At 40.7% G+C, this 23196-nt stretch overlaps 3 protein-coding genes and 1 long non-coding RNA gene across 4 annotated transcripts; all 4 read right to left on the bottom strand.

The window, feature by feature from the left end:
* Positions 1-1408: 1408 nt before the first annotated feature.
* On the bottom strand, positions 1409-17988 carry LOC122644189 (UPF0481 protein At3g47200-like). The gene is made up of 4 exons (XM_043837802.1): positions 17982-17988; positions 11314-11318; positions 9221-9227; positions 1409-1980 (listed from the first exon to the last, which is right to left on the bottom strand). Exons 1-4 carry the CDS (start codon positions 17982-17984, stop codon positions 1411-1413), a joined length of 585 nt encoding a protein of 194 aa, XP_043693737.1. The 5' UTR covers positions 17985-17988; the 3' UTR covers positions 1409-1410.
* LOC122644191 lies at positions 2301-5884 on the bottom strand. Its single transcript, XR_006330247.1, has 3 exons — positions 5874-5884; positions 2962-2963; positions 2301-2401 (listed from the first exon to the last, which is right to left on the bottom strand). It is a non-coding gene; the product is annotated as an uncharacterized LOC122644191 (long non-coding RNA).
* Positions 6058-8914, bottom strand: LOC122644185 (cytochrome P450 704C1-like). The gene is made up of 5 exons (XM_043837797.1): positions 8307-8914; positions 7635-7919; positions 7217-7555; positions 6942-7142; positions 6058-6396 (listed from the first exon to the last, which is right to left on the bottom strand). The coding sequence occupies exons 1-5, from the start codon at positions 8856-8858 to the stop codon at positions 6199-6201; spliced, it is 1575 nt and encodes a 524-aa protein (XP_043693732.1). The 5' UTR covers positions 8859-8914; the 3' UTR covers positions 6058-6198.
* Positions 13675-15040, bottom strand: LOC122644188 (homoserine kinase). Its single transcript, XM_043837801.1, has one exon. The coding sequence runs from the start codon at positions 15026-15028 to the stop codon at positions 13886-13888; it is 1143 nt and encodes a 380-aa protein (XP_043693736.1). The 5' UTR covers positions 15029-15040; the 3' UTR covers positions 13675-13885.
* Positions 17989-23196: the final 5208 nt, after the last annotated feature.

The following is a 23196-nucleotide window of genomic DNA, read 5'->3' as shown; positions in this document are numbered from 1 at the left end:
GATGTGGGCATATATTATATTGGGTCCCCTCCCCTTGTAGACCGGTTTATGAGGGTGAGTTCTTCCAATCGTATCAATTGGTGTTTTCACTGACCCGTCCTTTGCGGTTGGCTACTTGGGAGGGGCGACCTGGTGCCAGAGTGTGAGCCACTAGGAAAGAGCTCCCTGCCGCCGAGAAAGGGTCCTGGAGCAGGGTGGAGCCGTCTAGAAAGGGCTATTTGACCCGGAGTGGGCCGACGAGGACGTCGACCATTAAAGGGTGGGGTATTGTCATGTACAATAGTCCCACATCGGTCCCGCCCTCCCCCCTTGTAAACCAGTTTATGAGATTGATTGGATTTGTAATTAGAGAGTTTAAACACTATATTTGGAGCTGCTAGTGCAGCCCAGAAACAGAACTCAACAAAGAAAACGTCTCAAATGGACAGGAGATAATAGGAAGGAAGGAAGAGATGGAAGAAAAGGACAAAGGAACAGCCAAAGAAATAAAGAAAGAGTTATAGAAGAGAATACCTGAGGGAAGAACAATTGAAAGAAGAAATTCCAGTCAGGGAAGGACCACTACCATCATTAAACTTAAATAAATATTCATTCCATTCAAATCCAAATCTCCATATTCGATGTATACAAGCATATATAGACTTAAACTGAAAAAGTCCTAATCCTAATCTGCAAACTGAATTTGGAGCAATGTTTGGTTTGGAGATTTATAACAGCAATTTCAATTTCCTCTCTTCAATAGCAGCAGCAGCAGCAACGACGATGAATTATAGCAGCAATAGCATTGGCGATGATAAAGATACTTTGCAATTAACCAGAGAAGAAAGGGATAGGGGGAGATGGATTTGGAACGTTGGTTTTGGGGGAGATGAGTTTGGGCTATGGTTATGTTCTATAAGGGTAAAATTGTCTATGGAAAAAATTGAAGGGTAATATAGCTATTTTCAAAAGTTTAACTACACCTAACGGTTTAAACTTAACATTAGGGATTTATTTGTACGCCTCCCAATCCAATGGGATGCACATAAGAGTCTGGATCAGCTTTGTTATTGTTTCAAACATCAGGGGTGTATGTAATTTGCTCTAATAATAATAATAATATTAGATTTTATTATTTATTTTTTTCTTTTATGAAACACACAAACCACACACCAGTACAAAAACTTAACCGACATCTAAGGCCGTGCAATGACAGATATACACAACAAACACCATACTCACAAACCCAATGTGGGACTAAACCCACACAAGCGCACTAAGCGCAACTTGTTTTTATGAAGGTAAATACATAAACCAAAGTCCAGCACCCAAAAGGTTAACCGATTTTAAGGCCACGGATTGACAGATATACACAACACACACCATACTCACACAGGGTTAGGGTTTTACTTACTTTCAAGTTTGAACTAACTAATTGGGGGGTCGATAATACCCATAGACACTGTAAAATGTCTGAACCGAAGTGAGCAACAACAAGATGAACCCAGCAAAAAGGGAGATGATAGTCCATGGGTTCCTGCAGTGGTTTTGCCTAAAGATGGCTAGCCATTCGTTCCGCCTTTTGTTGCAGTAATTGTTCAAGTCCACCGACAATTCAGAGATATAAGTGTCCTGGAAATCAAACACTACCTGTGTACACAAACTGTTGAAGAACTCTGCCACTTGCTCATTACTACCCAACCAGTGCGCCAATATCTTGCGTCTATTCAGGTAACTCACGTCCTCAGCCGAGTTTATCAGATTGTCCATCAATATCAAGTAAGAGGTGACCTCGTTGCCACAGTCCCGGTGGCAGTGCTCGTAAGCTTTCATGTTCAGTAAGAGCGATTTGGTTTCCTCATTGACAACCAGCCTTGGGATCCAAAGGGTTCCTTTTTCGAACTTCACGTCCCACAATCGATCTGTCTTCCTCTTCTTGAACTTCACCCCGGCCGCTCTCAACTCTGTTGCGCACCGGACCTGTTGCTGCTTCTGCGGCAGCTTCCATCTCAAGGGCTTTCTGCGTATATGGTTTCGTCGGAATATGTCGAGGCAATGTAAGCCACGGAGGTCTGTGGATGAGTTTGCATGCCACTTCCAATTCCTATTCCACAATGGCTCGTCATCGTTCCCCACGAGAGGGTTGAGGAACCGAAGTGTTAGCTTGGCTGCTGCTTGGGATTTCTCGTGCGGTTCTTGGAGTTCAAGAAGGCGATTGAGGATGAAGAGTGGGATTTGGTTCTCGAGCATGAGCATGTCCTTACGGATGGAGCGCATAATGTTGGGTGATGTCATCAATTTTAAGATTGGGTTGTTTGGGTCGTTACAAGAGTATCCCAGTTTCTCGAAGCCATAGACATCGCCTCGGAAGAGCTCGAGCATGAAGCAACCGTCTAGCACCATCATCTGTATGAAATCATGGCTGCTGTAATCGATTTGGCCTTCGTAGCAGCTGCGGGCTTCGGTTTCTACATCTCTGATCGAATTGTGGTAGAAGTTGTCGTCTTTAGCGGTCCGTTTGAGAATCTGCCGGAGGAACAGTTGTTTGTACACGTCCATGTCACGGAGGCGATCGTCATGGTGATGGTAAGGACCAAGGGAGACGACTTGGGGGACGAAGGCGTCCTCCTCTCCAAGGGATTTGGGGACTCTGTAGATGCAGACCCTCGACGATGAAGAAGCGCGTTCGTCGTGACGGGCTCCTTGTTCAAGCCTCTCCCACTCCGAGCCCTCCGTTGTGATGACAGCGTTGACTGGTATTGACTGGGGAAAACAAACGCTTTCGTCGTGACGGGCTTGTTCAAGCCTATCCCACTCCTCCGAGCCCTCTGTTGCGTTGCCTTGTATTGACTGGGGACAGGATGAGGGCCTTTGCGGGTTCTTCTGCTCTGGCTGTTGCTGTTGCGGTTGCAGTGCTGGTTTGAATGGCAAATCGTGGCAGCTTGATGGGTTGGACTTGGCGTTTGCGAGGCCAATCTCCACGGCTTCCATCGTTTTTCCAGTCCAATGGATCGCCTCTCTCCTCCCTGTGTGGCTTAGCAACGATTAAAAACACGAAAGCATACTTATGGCCAGTGACTCTAGATCATTTACCGGTTATAATAATTAATCCAGATCGTCTACGGCCTATCTACCCGAAGTAGTTATAATAGTGCATTAATGAGATGTGGTGCAATGATCGTTTTACTTCTATTTGAATACTTTGTCTAAATAAAGGTAAGGTGATCATTGTATCGTGCGGTGCACTCACACACTGCTATGACTGCTATGGGCTGTAGGCCGTAGAGGCCTAGATGATCATTATCCTATAATAATTTATTGTGTATCTGATAAAGGATCCTATAATAATTACGGGACAATAATTATGTGCAAGTGACGCGTTTGTCACGAGGGAGAAGAATCTTTGCGTAAGCTAAATGACGTCACAGTACGTTTTTGACATGACATGCGTCATTTCTCAATTATAAGGATTTTTTTTTTTATATAAGAATTCTTATCTCTTAACACTACCATTTCATGTAAAAAATGTCTTTAAAACTTAAATGAAGATTCTTAAAATCTCTTTTGTTTGACGGATAAAAATGAGTGAGGGTGGATCTCACATGTGAATTAAATTGACAAAAAAATGAAATAATAAAATATGTATTTTATACCAGAGTGGGATTTAATAGAAAAGAGTACATAAACATGGGGTGAAATATCATGAGAAAGAAATGAAATAGAATAAGAAAAGACAAACTCAAAACTAAATTTTTCATGAATATGCTTGGTAGGATTTTGAAAGTACATGGGGTGGGAAAACAAGGGGTGCTACCATGGTTCGTAATCTCGGTATCGACTGGATCAGATTGGATCGATCGATACGGATTGGGATCGCCCAAACTCGAGAATATATGACACTTTTGTCCTTGTTTTTTTATTAAAAAAAAACTATTTTTTTACATTTTTACACCTTTCCGTATAGCTAGATCGGATCGACAGATACGAATCGGGATCGCCCAAACTCAGAAATATAGACACTTTAGTCCCTGTTTTTTTATATAAAAAAATTTTAATTTTTACATTTTTTACCCCTTTCCGTATAACTGGATTGGATCGGTCTCGACCGATATCGATACCGATCCGATCCGACCAAAATCGGCCGATCTGATCCAATACCTCAAACCATGGGTGCTACTTTACTAGACAAGAATAAATACATTAAATGCGTTTGTCTGGAAGTTTCCCACCCATCTAACCAAACAGTCCCAATTGTGACAGTTTGTAGTAAATAAGTACAAGTTTCTCACCCTTTTTATCTTTTCTATTTTTCTTCGTCTAACAAACAGATCCCAAACTACTGCTCTTTCACTTATTTGTACGAAAAAAAAAAAAACTCCTCTCCACAGGCAATTACTATCACTCCCCTACATTTTTAGCCTACATTTACTAAAATTTTCGTACCTAAACTTCTTTTCTTTTTCCATCTCTTTTTCCCTTCATATTTTCAAATGCCTAGTTACTCCCCTCTAGGTAAACCCATCACCCCTAACTTGCCATCCACATCACTCCACTTCCCCACCCCACCCCTCCCCTCTCCTCTAGTAGCCCTCTTTGCAGCGTATCCTGACCCGCCACCACCCTTGCCTCCACCCGGCTATTTGCAACCTTGTATGTCAATCCAACACAACGTGATGGACTGAACCAGACATTGTTAATCCTCCATTCTTCCTGTGGAGCCATCAGTCCAGGCTCCTATTCTCCAAGTATTCATAAAAAAGAAGTAATTATTCCCAATATCTGAACCTCTGCTTCAAATTCCTTCTCATGCTTCTGATCTAACCTAGTCTCCAAGTATTCATCTATGTTTACTTCTGCAATTTTCTTATGATACCCCATTGTTCGATAATAGTGCAATTGATTGAAGCAACTCATAATGATCAATCTGAATAGAAAAATAGGGGAAGAGTCTCAGAAAATAGAATCTTGTGGTGGTAGAAAACAGAGAAACCATTAACAATCAAGAAGAGTAAGAGAGTTATTACCTTTCAAAAGAGAGAGAGAACACCTTTTACAAGAGTCCAGTTGTCTACAAGGAGACAAGTGTTAGTGGGAATAAACAAGAGTCTAAAAAGTTAGGATATGATTTGTTGAATTCTCTAGTAACGTTAAAAATGGAGTGGTCCTTTGCATTTTCTTGGTTTGGTAAAAAAGACTTTTGAATCAGTCACTGTTTGAATGGATTAGTAGGTTACCGGATAAAAAGGAAAGGCAATCTGGGTAATTAAAAAAAAAGTTTAAGTACGCGAATTTTAGTAAATATAGACTAAGTTTGGGGGAGTGATAGTAATTTTTCTTTTTTTAAAAAGATTATTATCGGTGTCACCATTCTTGGTACCATAGAATGCTAATCATATTTTTTTATAATGAATATATTCTTCAATTTGGAAAAGAACTCCTTACCCTCCTGTGATTGGTGTATAACGCTAGCTCACCGAAAGCTTGTAGCACACCCAATCCTTCCATTACTTAAAATATACACGTTTTCCTAGATGTAACCGATGTAGGATACAAACGATTTGTTATCGATTTTCCCATTCCTTTCTACTAAAGTCATCTTTGGACAACAGTATAAAAGACATATTTTCACGGGAGAGAGATAGGTATGCTAGTGGTAAACCGTATGCTAGCAACCTTGGTGTCTATCTCTCTCTTCCACCCTTTGAAATGACTCCCTTACCCCTCAAAGGGAGGAAGAGAGAGATAGACTCAGAGGGTGCTAGCATACAGTCTACTACTAGCATAGCTAGCCTTTTCCCTGTTTTCACATATCTGAACTAAAAAGGGGGAAAACTTTGATGGTGCGGTGCACTACCGCTACACCCAGACACAATTATGTGAAATGACCGCTGGACCGACATGGAAAGGGGGAAAACTCCGATGGTGCGGCGGCTATTTTGCACGCCACAATGTCTGGGGGCAGGGGCAGCTGAGGACGATTCGGGTGGAGATGTGGACCTGGATGGTGCTTTCCCAGGAACAGCGGCTTCTGGTTCCATTTGTTCCGGGATTTGAAACCAAGTTAAAGGCCTATCTTTGAAACCAAGTAGGAGGTTATACATATCCACAGCTCCTTCAAGAGAAATTTACCTTGGGTTTTAGCCTTGCCTATTTACATATGACATAGCTAGGTAGGCTTAATTGTACAAATTATTCTTATGCACAATAGTTCTTCATTGATCAGAATTTGTCAAAGAAAACTCTAGGAATTGCATTAAGATGGAGGCCACCATCGATGTGGAGTGTGAGCATGGTTTTGTATGTTACTTGTTTCTTTTCATCTGCTAGTCTGAACCGAAAGAAACGAAGAAGGACCATGGCAAATATCTTCATCTGCCGATAAGCGAATTCCTTCCCCAAACAGATTCGAGGGCCAGCCTGTAAATCAATGAAACAAATGAATATGTTAAATTCTTGCTTAGTACTTATCATCGAACATGTTGCAATGTTGGGCAAGGTGCATCAAATATGAGGGATTGTGGGAACAAAAGAAGCCATCTTCAATGCCTAATTGGCTGCTTAGACCTATCCAGGTTATGGGAAACAAAACCTCTCTGTATGTTTGCGCTGGTGGGGTAGGGGGGAGGATGCTGTAACACTATGTGAGGATAGGGGTGATGGGATCTACTTGAAAATGATCATTAGGGCAGACATTGATAAATTTTGAAACAAACTAAGCTTGAACCTTGCCTGGCGCCGCATGGCTTATCTTGGTTCAGAGTTGGGAGGAACAGAGTATAATAATGGTCAATCCAGGTTTGCAGCCATTCCAATTACAAAATTGGAATGAAGCAACAAAGTCTCCAAAGAAGGAACTGATTGTTCTCTGGCTTTGTGCAATGTGATCATGCCTAGTAGAATTTGGGAGGGGAATTGAATACATGTATCATGATGGACTGATTGTTTGAGCATAGGTTACTAACATGAAATGACACGAATTTGAATGGTGAATCGAATTGGAATACTCCATTGTCGAGCCATCTCTCCGGTCGAAAATCCTCGGCATCCTCTCCCCATATGTAAGTCATCCTGCCCATGGCATAAGCCATGTAATACACATCATCTCCTTTCTTCACTTTGAAACCATCAGGGAGAACATCATCTGTTTCTGCACACCTCCCATCCTGTCATTTTTGCCCAATTAGTAGACCATTAAATCAATTTTCAATTCATTAACTCTCAGAGGTTAGCAAGTCACCGTGGGGACAGCAGGGTATAGTCTCAAAGTCTCTGTTAGGGTCGCATGGAGATAATGCATCTTATCTAATGCTGAATCAGTTAAACACTCCACGAAAGCATCGATGTCAGTTTCGTTCTCCTTACAATTGATGACTTCTCTTACTTCGTCTGCAACTTTTTCTTGTATCAGAGGGTTCTTGCAGAGGAGGTACAAGAACCAGGAGAGTGTGCCTGCAGTAGTATCTTTGCCAGCGATCATGAAATTTAGAATTATGTCCCTGAGATACCGATCGGTCATTCTCTGTGGATCTTTCTTGCTCTCCACCAGAAACCTTGAAAGTATGTCCTCCTTGTCGTTCTTGAATTCAACAAACAACATTCAACCATTCAATAGTAAGAAGAAGAAGAAGAATCTACTGTAATTGATATCTACTCACCTCGTTTTGTTGTTCGAACATCTGTTTCCTCTTGTTACTTATTACCCCAAACACAAAATTATCCATGATCTTTACATTCTTCTTAAGAGCACCTTCGGATCCCAAATTAAGAATCCTCTTCAGCTTCCAAAAGGGATCGGCATAGCGGCACATTATAAATCGATTTGAATCATTGAAAGCCTTGATGAATGTTCTCCCCTCTTTGCTTGAACCCTCCAAGCAATTCAAATCCACCCCAAACCCAACTTTGAATATGGAGTCCAGAGAGCATCTCATTAACAAGTCCTGCAAAAAAATAAACATATACTTTCAACAACATTTCTCTTATGTGTGCCTCGAATTCTTGTACCCGTTTTGAAGATTGACCCCCCCCCCCCTCTATTTTCTGGTTTGATGGATGAGTATTTATATTCTTTAGCCCTCTTGTTGTGAGGAGAGTTGAAATTGGAGTTTTGGATGTTTGAGGGATCTCCACATTGTAATTTTCTTCTATTACATGGTGAAACATCTTCAGCTTCACCCGTGGATGTAGCACATCGTATTGGTGTGTGAACCACGATAAATCTCTGTGTCATCTTGATCTATTTGTGTTTCTGTTCATATTTTGCTTGGTGTTTGTTCTAACAATTTCGATTTAATCAATTAGCATCAATGGTGTATTGGGATACTTACTTGGATGTCAAAGATCTTATTCATGGCTGCAAACCCCGAAATAGCCTGACCCAATTTGGCAGCTCTTTTTCTGAACACAGCACAGCTGAAATCCCTGAGAACCCTAGTAGAGAACTCGAAGCTTGCAATCTTCCTCTGTTGACGCCAATTGTCGCCATCAGCATTAAAGATACCATTACCAAAGAGGTCTCCAAGATTTTCATGGGTGTAGTGCCCCTTGCTGTATTTCTCAAAGTTGGTTTTGAGTATGTGTTCGACGTTTCGAGGGTCTACAGTGTAGATCTCGCTCTGTGAGGGAGCGAGGAGACGGAAGGTTCGATGCTTGCGAGCGGCATCGGTGTGAAAATCGTAGAGACGGTTGAAATAGAGTAGTTGGTGGAAGACGGTGCCCATTACAGGAGGGTACTGAGGGTGATTCAGTGACTTACCCATGAAGATTCTTAGTAACAGAACACAGAAGCATATGAGAACAAAGCAGAATGAAGCCATTAAAGCACCCACTGTGGCAGATAATAAATCCATCTCTGCAAGTAACTGATGGAGGAAAATCATCGGAAGGCTTGTGAGCAAGGGAAAGACAAGAGAGTTTTAAATTGCTTCTTACTTCTGAGCTACAAATTAGTAGTGAGGGAAAAGTTAATCGATTTCATCACCCTTTTGAGTCCCAACTGCCAACTTCTATCCAATAGCAGTAGGTGAAGAAATAACTTCCACCATTGAATTTTGAAAACGAAATAAAGACTTTGAAGTTTTCCTTCAGCGTACGACTCTGGTGGCTAAATGTCATTGGAGAGGATCTTTACCATATAATTTTTTTTTTTTTGGATGAAATCTTTACCATATTTTTGCAAGGCATTTAATAAGGGAAAAGGTTTCTGAAAGGACGACAAAGGAAGGCCAGAATACACTATCACCCTCTGCCTTTCATCCGTGATTTTAGTGCACATAGGATCGGGTATCGATCACCTACAAAACCGATATGATACTATATTGGTATCGGCATGGATCAGTTGTATCGGACAAATTTATTCCTGATCCTTTTAAAAAAAAAAAAAAAAAAACAGAAACTGGAAGCACAAGCGACAAATTATGTGAAAGTGGTGGCAGCATGGTTCGTAATCTCGTATCGGATCGGTATCGGTCAAGGCCGATCCAGAGATTGGACCAATACAACAAGGTTTGATTGGATCGGCCGATCCGATCCTTGGCCGATCCAACTGAATTTTATTTTTTTTTGCGAAGTTTTTTAAGTTTTTTTATATTATCTTGATCAATACCGATCGATACTGATCGGTACCGACCGATCCGATCCCGAGATCACAACACCCACCAACTCTAACCGATACTACGATACATGACTCGATCCATAAAAAAACGATTTTGGAGGGTTTTTTGACCAATCTTGACCGATTCTTACCAATCTGATCCCGATCCGAAAAGGTTTCGACCATGACCGATCTTGAGTCCGATACCTGAATTTTGAACCTTGGGTGGCAGACCTTGAAACTGCAAGAACAAAGATAAAAATGTTGAAGAAGAAGCTAAGGTCAGACGAAGAACAGAACAAGGAACTCCAAAAATTCCAAGAAGTCAATAGCCTAAATTCCCAATGTGTATAGTTTGCAGTAAAACCAGTTAAAAAAACGTGATGGAAAGGTTCAACTATGGTGTTGCTCTGAGTTTTGGGAAAGAAGCAGAGAAGAACGATAGAACTTTTAGGAGATTTTTCTTTGAAACGTTTTGAACTTTAGTTTGGTTTAAGGGTTGATGGGTTTGGTTTGAGTGAACTTGAGCCGATTTGAGTGAGTGTTGGGATTTAAGGTGATTCAAACTTACCATGGGTGATTTTCAAAAAAAATTTAGTTTTACTAATCTCAATCATTGGAAATGAGTCGGGCCATGTAGCTCTCTCAAAAGACATGGAAGTAAGATGGGAATACAACCGACGAAAGTAGAGGATCCGAATCCCACTTTTGGGAGCATTTATAAACAAGAAGGCATAGTATAGACCCGTTGGGATCATAACTGATTAGGAATCATCCCGATTGGCATTCTTACAACCACCAAGTTCGTGATTGATTGGTATTCTCAGGCAAGGCTCCTAGTTGCAAAGGAAAGGGAAGTGAAATTAATCAAAACTATGATAGAAGTTTTTTAAATTAATATCTAAAAGTGAATTAGTGATAGACATAACTAGCATTGGGCTTGGGTAAACTAAGATTGCAAGCTTCTCCTTTTTTTTTTTTTTTTTTGGGTAAGAGAAACATCTATTGATGATCACAGTTAACATTCAAGCCTTCTGTAAGAAGGTCTACAGATAGGCAAGGGTCGGAATTGGGCCAAACAGTCCTACCCGTGACAGACTAAGCTCTCCTGGCCAGGGAATCCGCTACAACATTAGTGGCCCTTAGAATAAAACAAAACTGGCATACATCAAGATTAGACACAATATACCAACTATCCTCCACAATAGACTTGGGTAAACTATGATTGCAACCTTCTTACTAGTATAAGCCTGCAATGTTAAAGGCCTACTTTGAAACCAAGTAGGAGGTTATGTATATCTACAGCACCTTCAAGTGAAATTTACCTTGGGTTTTAGCCTTGCCTATTTACAAGTGACATAGCTAGGCAGGCTTATTTGTACAATTTATTCCTTATGCACAATAGTTCTTCATTGATCAGAATTTGTCACTCTAGGAATAAGATGGAGGCTACCATCGAGGTGGAGTGTGAGCACGGTTTTGTATGTTACTTGTTTCTTTTCAACTGCTAATCTGAACCGAAAAAAGAAAAGGATCATGGCAAATATCTTCATCTACCGAAAAGTAAATCCTTTCCCCGAACAGATTCGAGGGCCGGCCTGTCAATCAATGAAACAAATGAATATGTTAAATTCTTGCTTGGTACTTATCATTGATGTTACAATGTTGGGCAAGGTGCATGTGCTGCGAGGGATTGTGGGAACAAAAGAAGCCATTTTCAATGCCTAATTGGCTGCTTAAACCTATCCTGGTTATGGGATGGGAGTCAAAAACCTCTCTTTATGTTTGTGCTGGTGCCTGGTGGGGTTGGGGGAAGGATGCTGTAACACTATGTTAGGATAGGGGTGATGAGATCTGCTTGAAAATCAAGATTCGGGTAGACATTGATAAATTTTGAAACAAACTAAGCCCAAACCTTGCCCGCCATGGCTTATTTTGGTTCAGAGTTCGGAGGAACAGAGTATAATAATGGATAATCCAGGTTTGCAATCATTCCAATTACAAAATTGGAATGAAGCAACAATGTCTCAAAAGAAGGAATTTGGCGATGGTTGGAAAAATGTAGGACAATAATTACTGGCTTTGTGCAATGTGATCAAGCCTAGTAGAATTTGGGAGGGGAATTGAATTCAGGTATCATGATGGACTGATTGTTTGAGCATATGTTACTAACATGAAATGACACGAATTTTCATGGTGAATCGAATCGTAATACTCCATTGTCAAGGCATATCCCTGGTCGAAAATCCTCGGCATCCTCTCCCCATATGTAAGCCATCCTGCCCATGGCATAAGCCATGTAATACACATCATCTCCTCTCTTCACTCCGAAACCATCAGGGAGAATATCATCTGTTTCTGCACACCTCCCATCCTGTCATTTTTACCCAATTAGTAGACCATGAAGTCAATTTAAATTCATTAACAATGTGAATATAGAAACTATAAAGGATAATGACTATGAAGAATTCTAAGAGTTTAGCAAGCAAGTCACCGTGGGTATGGCAGGGTATAGTCTCAAAATCTCTGTTAGGGATGCAAGGAGATAATGCATACTAATGCTGCATTAGTTAAACACTCCACGAAAGCATCGATGTTAGTTTCGTGCTCCTAACATTGAGATCCCTGTCCAATTTTGATCCCCCTACATTCCATAAGTTGCTCTATTTCTGTCTCAATCATGTCACAATGCAGAGTCCTAGACTTAGAGAACATACGAAATTCAATCTAACATCAAACTGCATTAAAGAACACATTCTAGTTTTAAATGAAAGTTCCAAGCTCCATCAGATTTTCTGATAACTTCTATATTAGGAAAATTCAAGGTGTAGAAAAGTTTACCGGTACAAATAGACTTTCAAAATATAGGACACAATCTACAGTGGCCTCAATTATCAGCTGCTCAAATGAATAGGAAAGTAAAATCAGTATACCAAGTAAATCACCTTCTTCTGGAGCTTGATTCTAGCTGGGACGAAACCCCACGACCCATCTTATCTAAACTCCTAATAGAACTAGGAAAACAGGGAATTTCCCTTCCTCTCCTCTTCCCTGTTGCTGCATCACCTCCGGAACAAAACCATCATAGATGTCGCAAAATTATACCAAATCCCTCACAAAATTAAGAAGAAATTGAGAAAGCTCTGTTTTATCAAGCATTAGTGATTTGGGTATCATGGAATTGGGAGAAAATGAAAATCGGATGGATTACTGGAACTTACAACTTTGGAATCATGACTGTATGCTGATGAGGAGGACTGAAAAAGGAACTCGAAGGGAAACACTTATCATCACCCAAAAGATAGATTGATTCAAAGAACAAAGAATATTTGAGAAAAGAGGACTATTATTCACAACAACTTAATCAATACACTGCCAGCATCAACAGAGTCATAATTGACCCTTGCTAGAAAATAGACCAGCTCTGTCACTGTTATTAAAGGGCATACCCAGTGCACAAGGCTCCCACCATTGCGGGATCTAGAGAGGGTCATAATATACGCAGCCTCACCCCCACTTTTGTGGAGAGGCTGTTTCTAGAACCCTTGACCAATTGGTCACAATGGAGCAACCTTACCATTGCACCAAGACTGTTATTACTTATATACAAATAATAACTACATAAACATGCTTTACTTCAGTTCAAAAGAAAATAGAGCACACAACATATAAAGAGCTTCCCCCTTCGGTATTTCTGTTTCTCACTAGACTTCTATGTATTACATCCTTTACCAAGTGTACTACTTATAACTTATCTGATCATCACATAGTTGGAAAAATATGAGTTTGATTACTTTTGATTCGAAGAACTCTTAATACCTGGTGCTCACACCACGAAGATTAGAATGGTCAACATTTATAAATGGAGATTCCTCTATTGAAACATGGAGACACTAAGTACATCACCTAGATGTCTTAACGGATCCATGAAGTTTTACAGACGTAGTAGATCAGGTATCTGCTCCAATTCCCAAAAAAAAAAAATCCCTCTCAATCTGAGCTCTACATATCCAGCCAACTACAAATCACATGCCCTTATAATCAGAGTAGTATAAAGCTCCACAAACATGAAAAGACATTATAAATAGGTAAGAAATGATTTCCCATCTCTTGCCCTCTTTAGGAGACTACTAAGAATAAGCTTATCAGTGCTCTGTATTTGGAAAATTTTGGGCGTAGAACAGAGAACCAATCACCTCTTCAAATTCTCATCTTATCTCAATTATTTAAAACCCTAGAGGTTTCAGAAGCTCTCTTTCTCCTTGGATAATGAAGAGTAAGAATGAACTCCAGAAACCAGATACATATAGCTCTTCATCTGGGACAGTTACTAACAATCCTCGCACCTACCCGATCAAGTCTCCGAACTATAGCAGACGCCTTCAAACCTCCATCATTGATGAAACCTTCCACCATTCGATACCCAATCTTTTTCCCCGTCTCCTCATCATCCGTCACTGCAACTGCCGTAGGCCCTGCGCCACTAATTGTACACCCGAACGCTCCCGCATCGATTGCGGCTTTCTTCACAGCTTCCATCCCAGGAATCAGTGGCGCTCGTTTCGGCTCCACAATCGTATCCGACGACAATGCCGACCCCAATAATCTCAAATCCCCCTGCAACACAGACGCCACCAACGCCCCTGCTTGGCTACAATTCCATATATGATGTGACATTTCGATTTCTAACGGCAACACAGCCCTCATTTTCTTCGTCGGAGCTTCAAATTCAGGAGTGACGAGAACGAAAAATAGCTCCTTATCGATGGGAAAACTCAATCGGATCAAATCAAGAGGCTCGTAGCAGCGGATAAGCACAAACCCACCCATAACCGCCGGTGCTATGTTATCAGCATGGTAACCTGAGACCTTAGCCTCCGATTCCAGCCCTGCGACGACAAGATCTGAGCTGGACAGTTTCCGACCAAAAATCTCATTCACAGCTACAACGGCAGCGGCGGCACTTGCAGCGCTAGATCCGAGACCGCTCCCTAGTGGTAATCCTTTCTCTAGAGAGAGCGAGAGACCAACCGATCTTATCCCGAGCATTTTCATGGCGGACATCGCTCCGATTCCGGCGCAATTCAAAAGAGGATCTTTGCTGAGCCTTGAGGAACTATCTCCTACGCCATTAATAGAGGAGATTGAGAGCTCACCTGGACAAACATCTGGATCGACTCGTAAAGAGACGAAATCGCCTACACCATCGACGGCGCATCCGAGGAAGTCGAAACCCGGACCGAGATTAGCGATCGTTGCAGGTGCGAAGGTTTTGACGGCTGTGAGGACTGGTTCTGGTTCGGCCTCTAGGGTTTTGGAGAGAAGAGTGCTGTTGCATCTGAAGCTGTGGAATCGAAAAGTGAAGGTTGAGGAAGTGGGTTTGGAAAGGAAGAGACTCGAAGTCGACGGAGGAGAGAGGGAGATGGAACGGAAATGAGATTGGTTACAGATCGCCATTAGGGCACAGTGAGTGTCGTAGAGTTTGGCCACTGTGAATTCTCTAATCTCTTATCTCTCCCATTCACGATTTGTAAAATAGAAATGGGAGTTGGTGGTTTTGTCCTCTCGCTGGGGATTTTGTCCCATCCAAAGGTGTGCCACCATGCACAAAACCTTCATTGATCATCTTTGTGTCGAGGCAAACCGCTAAAAAACGGAATTGGACCGTTTTATTAATAAATGTGATGATTCTTGCATTTGATTTTGGAATCGATTACCTTAACAGTTTTTTTTTGGTAAAAGATTACCTTAACAGTTATGTCATTATGGAAGATGTTTGGGCTGGATTTTTCAACCTGATGGGTGGGTTAGGGTTGAGATTTTAAGGCCCTAAGTCAGGGTCGGCTTGGGCTAGGATTGTGGCAAGATTGAGGCCCCAGCTCAGCCCGATGTTAGGTTATGTTTTACAATTTATTGTTTATATTTTTTAATTTTTGTTTAGTACCTAATTATCTATTGGTTTGCTTAAAAAAAAAACACTAGTTACCTATTAAACAAAAATATTTAGAATTTTAAGATTGGGTTAAGTTTTTTAACCAAAAAAAAAGTCTAATAGTCAATTGAGTATGAAACAAATCAAAACCAGGCCCTAGCAAAAATTAGGGTCAATCAGGGCCAACCCAGCCCTTGGCAAAAATCAGGGTCAATCAGGGGCGGGCTAGGCTGGGCTGGGCTGAGCCCGACAGGATTGGGCCTTGGCTACGATATATCAGCTCGACCTAGGTTGAGCTAAGAGGACTCAAGGTTGGGCTAGGGTTTTAAAAAACCCAGCCCAAGCCGGCCTAGTTTCACCTCTAGTCTACACGTGCACGCTGGCCAATGGAAGTGCATGCGTAAGCATTGCTTTGGTCAGGATTTCCACCTTTCCATAGTGGGAACGTGGTATTATTGCACACTTTTGTATTTATGTGCAAGAGCCACGCGACCAGGTAGCATTCTTTTCCCCTAATTAAAATTATGATTTTATCAAATTATTCAGGCAAAAAGAATGTTGATCCGGTATATATGTATTAAAATGACAAATTAAGGCATTTGGTTTATGCTATGTGGCATGCCAATTAGACAAATCTAACCATTTAATGAAAAGTTAAACCTTTTTTTTTCATAGAAATGAAAAGTTAACTTACATGTATTTTTAAGTCTCAATACATTGATTTTTATCCTATGGTCAAGGAATAAAAAATTGGATTGGAATGGGATCGGGATCAACCGATACAGATCTTAGTTCCCCTTACAATCCAACTTGGATTGGAATCGACCAAGGCCAGCTTGGATCCTAATCATAAATACCAAATAGCCGCTTTTAATGTAAAACATCCATATTCATCCAAGGCATTATTTAACATAGGGGTGAAACGGGGCTGGGTTGGGCCCAGTTTTTTAACACTCCAGTCCAACCCTGAGTTCTCTTAGTTCAGCCCAAGCCCAACCTAACCATGAGGTCAGGTTGAGAGATCTCAGCCCAGGCTAAAACATGTTGCACTTAGTCCAGCCCAGCTCTAAGTGACCCTGATCAGGCTGGGCTGGGCCAAATTGACCAAATTTTGCTACGTGGGACTGGCCCTGATTGACCCTAGTTGGTCTTAATATTTTTTTTTTTTATCATTTGTGTCCTTAAATGCACTGAAGGGGGAAGTGGGGGGGGGGGGGGTTTAATCAGTTAATGAGTTGAGTTGGGCTCACGTTATTATACAAGAATGGCTCACAATCGTTCAGATGGAATCACTCAATGTGGGTCCCACAAAGTGAATTCCATCTGAACGGCTGTGAGCTGTTCTCGTATGTTACGTAAGTGAACATGATCCTGATTCGAATGAAACATCATCAACAACAACCATTATTAAAAATAATCCTAAAGACTTGACTTAAATCAGGGATTATCAAAACACCAAACCATCCAACACAAAAGACGGTTTTAAATTTTCCAGTCAAGAGCCAATCTCCAAGGCAACTGATTCTGGAAATAAGGAACAAGGAGTCAAGACTCAAGAGGAGAGGTGTATTGGTTTGGGCTAGGCTGGGCTCAGCATGAGGCTTCAAAATAAGCCTGGCCCATCCTGGGCTCAGCCTGAGGCTTCAGCCCAGGACTGGCCAGGCCTGACCTCAAACTCCCAACCTAGGCAATGTCCGAACTCAGGATGGGCTTTGACGAGCTTGGGTTCATAGGGCCAAACTTACACCCATAATTTAACATATTGGGAATTGGGATCAGTCCATCAGCAACAAGTGATCCAAATTACATTGTTCCATTTCACTCCTACTTGCATCTTCTGCTATTGTTGTAGAAATGGAGGTTAGGCCTACATAATCACGAATCATAAACCTCCCTTGGGTGTTAAATGGTGCACTATCGGTTAAATAGTATGGTTCTGTTCATAGTGTCAAAGGTAGAAACCAAAATTGACCTATTTATTAAATGGTTCTATATAATGAAACTAAAATCAAATCGTTTATTAAATGGTTTCAAGGAAAATGACGCAGAAAAAAAATCGTTTCATAAAAAAAATTTAAATAATTATTTAAAATAAATCGACTCTCATACAAAAGACATAAGTAATTATTTAATATAAACTCAATTCATATTTTTGAATTTTAAATGATTACTTTTGAAACAAATACATAAATAATTTCATCAATGTGGGGATAATAAGGTCATGAGATGTCGAAGATTTGAGGGTGTTATTTTTCAGAGAAGAAGAACGTTGCTCGGTCATGTGGCCCCTACACTAGCGCGGGGACCGATGAGAGGACACACATCAGCTCAACCATGGGGAGATTTTTCATTTTGTACGGCCAGATGGTCATTTCAGAGGGTTGTGTCTGGGCGTAGGGCCACGTGATTAGGCATCGTTCTTTTTCCCTAAAACTAAACCAACTCTTTAACCAAGCTTAACCCATAAACTAAACAAACCATTGCATCCAACCAAATCAATTCACTGCACAATTAAACACAATACAACCAAATCAAATAAATCCACAATATACATAATAGGGAGAATGTTCTCTGTATGGGAGTGTGGCCTACGCCAGCACTTCCATGAGTCTATCTCTCTCCTCTCCATTTGAAAAGACACCTTTGCTCCTTGTTTTGAGGAGGAGAGAGATAGACACAAGGGAGTGCTGGTGTAGCCCACACTCCCGTACAGAAAACTATTTCCCTACATAATATCAAACAAACAATCCTTATTATGACATTCCACCACAAACATAGAATTCAATGAGAGATCCTTGAGGTTGCAAGCGGCTAAGATCAATTAATGACTGGAGTGCTCCATGTTCATACAAACAAGAGGGTTTATCAAACAAAGCTTCATGATCTGGTGGAAGCCTTTCTTCCCATCCAAACCAATCTCCTCGTATTGGTTGGGATGCGACGAAAGGCCTCCACCGGATCTTGAAGCTTCGTTTGATATACCCTCATGTTTGTATGAACATAGATCACTCCTTTCATTGATTTTAGCCACTTGCAATCTCAAAGATCTCTCATGGAATTCTATGCTTGCGGTGGAATGCTATATAAATCTCCCTCTTGGAGAGTGGAGAGTATGCATGTCCTGGCTGCATCTTTGAAGGCAGAAATGATATGATCAGGATTAGAAGGGAGTCTGAAAGAAAAATCAAACAGATCCACATTCCCAAGCATGGCTATGATGGACCCAACCCAAGGCGATGAAAAGATTCGCAGGGATCGAGAAGACTAATAGTTTGAGGGGAGGAGAGAAAAGATGAGGATGACAAAGGAATTGTTGATGGAACTTACAAGGAGTTGTGGGTGGGTATTTAAGCATCTAAGAGAAGAGGTTTTTGGACATGTAAGCATGTGTTGGAAACCGACGCCTTATCATCACTGGAATCCTTATCAATAATCCTATTATGGCTGGAGTCTTTATCATTTATCCTCTCAGAGATCCTCTTATTACGAGCGGGCATTATCACAAGTCCTCTTGTTGATCTGTTCAAGTTCGGCCTTATCACAAAAGACCTTGCCGAGGGGGTAAGGCAGTCATTTCCCCCCTTGTTGTGTCTGCGCAACACAACAAAATGCGGCAACTCGGCAATAAAGGATCTGGATCCTTCCGAGCTGGGGACTAGCCGTTAAGGCAAGATTTCCTCTTATAGGATGGATACACATTTCTCATTTCTCTATGTATTTACCTCGGAAACTTTGCCTTAAGTGTAGAAAAATATTCATCATTAATTGTAAGATTTATCATGGGTTCTTGCTATCTTTGTCTTGGCGCCTTTGACTGATACGTACATTGTACGCTTTAGTCAAATACCAAACCATGTACTCTCCATGAGATTTACCCTATACGAAGGTTATGTTTGTCTCAAAATTGACAATTGTGTAAACAATTAGGATAGTATATAAATGATTCCTGCTATTAAAGCTGTGTTGAACCTATTTGAATCCCTGTCTGGCCAGCAGCTTAACCTTAGTAAGAGCAGTGTCATGTTCAGCAAAAACACGCATCCTAGCCTCAGGAAGAAAATTTGTAAGGCCCTTGATATACAGGAAATGGGGCTAGATTCTAAATATTTGGGTACCACCTTGTTTCTGGCACGCTCTAAAGCCATAGCACTATCTCCCATTATCACAAGAATCCACAACAAGTTATCCACCTGGAAAGGAAAATTCCTCTCCCAAGCAAGACGCTTGACTCTTATCAAATCAGTGCTCCACTCCATTCCAACCTACCACATGTCGTGTTTCCTTTTTCCTAAGTCTGTTTGCACCAAGTTGGATTCTATCAGTTCCAATTTTTTCCATTCTGGGGCTTCTACAGGTAAAACCTTGTCCCTAATTTCTTGGAACTTGATTTGTCGACCAAAGCTTTCGGGTGGGCTTGGCGTCCGAACTCATTAGAATCATAACCAGGCCTTGATTCTTAGGCTAGGATGGCGTCTCCTCAATGAACCTCACTCCTTATGGGCTCGTCTGCTCAAAGGTAAATATTTTGCCAAGGACTCCCTTCTTAATCCTCTGACAACACTCAAACTTGGTTCTTGGACATGGAACAACATTCGTGTGATTACACCAATTTTATGAGGGTGTGTTCACTGGAGGATTGGCACCGGCTCCTCTGTTCATCTATGGAAGGAACCTTGGATTCCACCTGGAGCCTTTAATTCTCAAGGCCTCACCTCCCTCAATCAAATGGTGCCTGTAAACCCTCTTTTCCGAACGGTGAGTGAACTCCTAATTAATAGGGAATGGAATAAACCCTTAATTGTATCTCTTTTTCCACTAGCTATATGTGCCTCTATTCTCTCCATTAAACTTTCGGTTAACCCATTCAGAGATCATTTGTTCTCCCCATTGACAAAATCAGGTACCTTGACCACCAAAAAGATGGCTGCTCTGCTGGCTTCCCGACCATCTTCCATCCCTGCTACCTTACCCAACAACTTTTGGAAGAAACTGTGGGGGTTAAAGATCCCACCCAAATTTACACTCTTTGCTTGGAGGGTGATTCATGATGGGATCCCCACTCAGTCCAAGTTAGTTTGGAATGATCAGTCAACTAATCGGTGCCCTTTCTGATCTGTTGAATCTGAAACGCTGTGGCACCTTTTCTTTTCATGTGCCATTACCAAACGAATTTGGGCTGCGGGGCGTCTTGGCCTCCGAACTAAGGAATTTACTAGTACTACCATAATGGAAGCAGTGCATAGGTTCTTCAATGACTGTATAGTGAGTTGGACATCTGATTCCTATATCCTGAGTATCATTTGTATGACCCTGTACTTTGTTTGGATCCACAGGAATCAAGTTCTATTTTCTAGTCAACCTCTAAACCCACGACACATTTTGCAAAATATATTGCGTTGGACCAATGATTTGGCTCTCTATCCTCCACCCCTCCAACAATCCCATAACCTTCGATCCCCTTCACCACAACCCCCTTACCTGGACATCTCACAATCCTATTATCTACACTTGGGCTCAGAGGAGACTTGTATTATCATCTCGGATGGAAGCTTTTATCATACCACTGCATATGGGGGATGGGGTTTTTTAATTTGTTATAACAACACTTTCTACGCTTCTTCTATGTACTGTGGGCCTGTAGGGACAGCACAAGAGGCGGAGCTACAAGGACTCCAAGCAGGGCTCCAAAGGTCACTTTCACTGGACTGTAAGGAAGTAGTTGTATGGACTGATTCACAGGAGATGAAGGACTGGCTGGAGCATTCGAGTACGTGTGATTGGCCATATCACCTTTTTACTTTGTTGTTTGATATCTCCCACCTCATTTCATCCCTCCATTCTGTAAATATTATTAAGCAACTGAGATCCTTCATAACACCGGTAGACAGACTAGCCAGACATGCTCGTCTTACTAAATCCTCATCGGACGATTTAGATGAGAATGTAAGTATTATGTTTAGTTAGTAAAGTTCTTAATTTTCCACCAAAAAAAAAATGATTCCTGCTAGTGAGAGTATATACACCATATTGAAACCGTGTTGTGCTTATCTGAAAAATGGAAAAAAATACAGTAATAACACAAGGGTTACACTGTATGCTATACAATTTTGACAAGAATATTGTTTTCTTAATATTTTGTATCTTTGTTGGATTTCCTTTATAATCTGTTTTTTTGTTTTTGTTTTTTCCGTAAAAATTTTTGTCCGTTTCAGCTATAGGAATATGTTGTTTGGTCGTGGTTGTAGAGTTTGTCTCCCCTTGTTTCTTATTTATTTATTATTTTTTTTTTCAATTGGGGGAGGAGAATCGAGTTCAGATTTGCTCCCCACATGGGGACGGGTGGGAACAGATCTGAACCCTCCATGGGGCATGGGTCCCACACCCCCATGGAGGGGTCAGATCTGTCCCCACCCATTCCCATGTAGATAGCTGATCCAGACTCGGAGAATCTTGGGCTTTGTTGAACATATTTTTCTTTCACAAAAAAATATATATATTCCTCGTTACTGGGATAGAGATTAGATGAGTTGGGTTTATGTTCATATTCTTGATTAAGACAACATATTTTAAGTAATTAATTGACTTTAAAGAGAAACAAAAAATACTGAAAAGAAAAATCACGTATTTATCAATTTTTGGATTTGATTTGATTTTTTCTGATCGGATTCGATCGATCTGATTGATTTGGGATGGAATTTTTTATTTTTGCTTATTAAGGATTTGGGCTGGAAATGAGTCTAGATCCTTTCCAGCGCACCAGTGAGTGCAAGGAGCATCGAACAACTTAGGTTGTCTAACATATAATAAATCCATGTCGTTAATTTTAATTTGAAATTAAAGCATAAAATTCGCATGGTTATGTGAATACCTATTTGAATAAGATGATTAAGCTACAGGAAACAGCATAAAGCATGGGGACATCACATCTCTAATAACTGCACTACAAGTCATTTCTAGGAAATCATTTACATACAATGAACTCATACAGCAGAGAGTATGAACTCTTGGTTTCAAATCTGGTTTCATTCAATTTGTGAAAAATAAAATTAAGTTTATATATTAGGAATTAACATCAACTCCTCTTAAGGTTAGGAATATCTATTCCTAATTGCTGTCACTTTTACCAAGAAAAACCAAGTAATCAAATCCCGTTATAAGAATGGCTAATGCCCAAAACCTAATACTGAATCATTGCTCTTATGTATTGCATATGGTCTAAGGTGGTGAGCTTAGTTTATTATAAGGATGTAAATGGATATTCGTAAATCTGTATTCGATCCACGTTCGTATCCATTTAGAAGAACTCGAATCCGTCCGAAATTAATCGGATACGAATATGATAATCCCCCTATCCGATCGATTATTATCCGATTCGTTTAGCAGTCCAACGGTAATAAAATATCTGAAATATAACTCTGTGTTTGTCTATCCTTTTAAGTCACCTTATTGGATTTTGTTATTTTATTTTTATAAATTTATAAGTTAAGATAATGTGATTCTTTTTCTAGATTTGTTATTGGTTTATATGTATTATTTTATGCAATATGCTACATGGAATTACATATCTATTAAAAAATCAAAAGTAAAAAACGTAAGAGAATAAAAGACTAAGAAGAGTAGAAGAAAAGATAATAACTGAACTCTCAAGTTTCAACCCTAACCTTCATCATAAAAACAGTAAATATGTCAACAG

This window comes from Telopea speciosissima, chromosome 10 (assembly GCF_018873765.1).
Source record: "Telopea speciosissima isolate NSW1024214 ecotype Mountain lineage chromosome 10, Tspe_v1, whole genome shotgun sequence".
NCBI classification, from domain to species: Eukaryota; Viridiplantae; Streptophyta; class Magnoliopsida; order Proteales; family Proteaceae; genus Telopea; species Telopea speciosissima.
The sequence above is the reverse complement of the archived record's forward strand: the minus strand, read 5'-3'. Positions and strand labels throughout refer to the sequence as shown.

Bases quoted from the DNA above. Each gene is read 5' to 3' on its own strand.
- LOC122644188 (XM_043837801.1), bottom strand. From the start codon at position 15,028: ATGGCGATCTGTAACCAATCTCATTTCCGTTCCATCTCCCTCTCTCCT.
- LOC122644185 (XM_043837797.1), bottom strand. From the start codon at position 8,858: ATGATTTTCCTCCATCAGTTACTTGCAGAGATGGATTTATTATCTGCC. The intron at 7,143-7,216 runs GTGACTTGCTAA...CAAAAATGACAG, and splicing joins TATACCCTGCTGTCCCCACG to GATGGGAGGTGTGCAGAAAC. The intron at 6,397-6,941 runs GTTAGTAACCTA...ATTGATTTACAG, and splicing joins TCAAATTCGTGTCATTTCAT to GCTGGCCCTCGAATCTGTTT.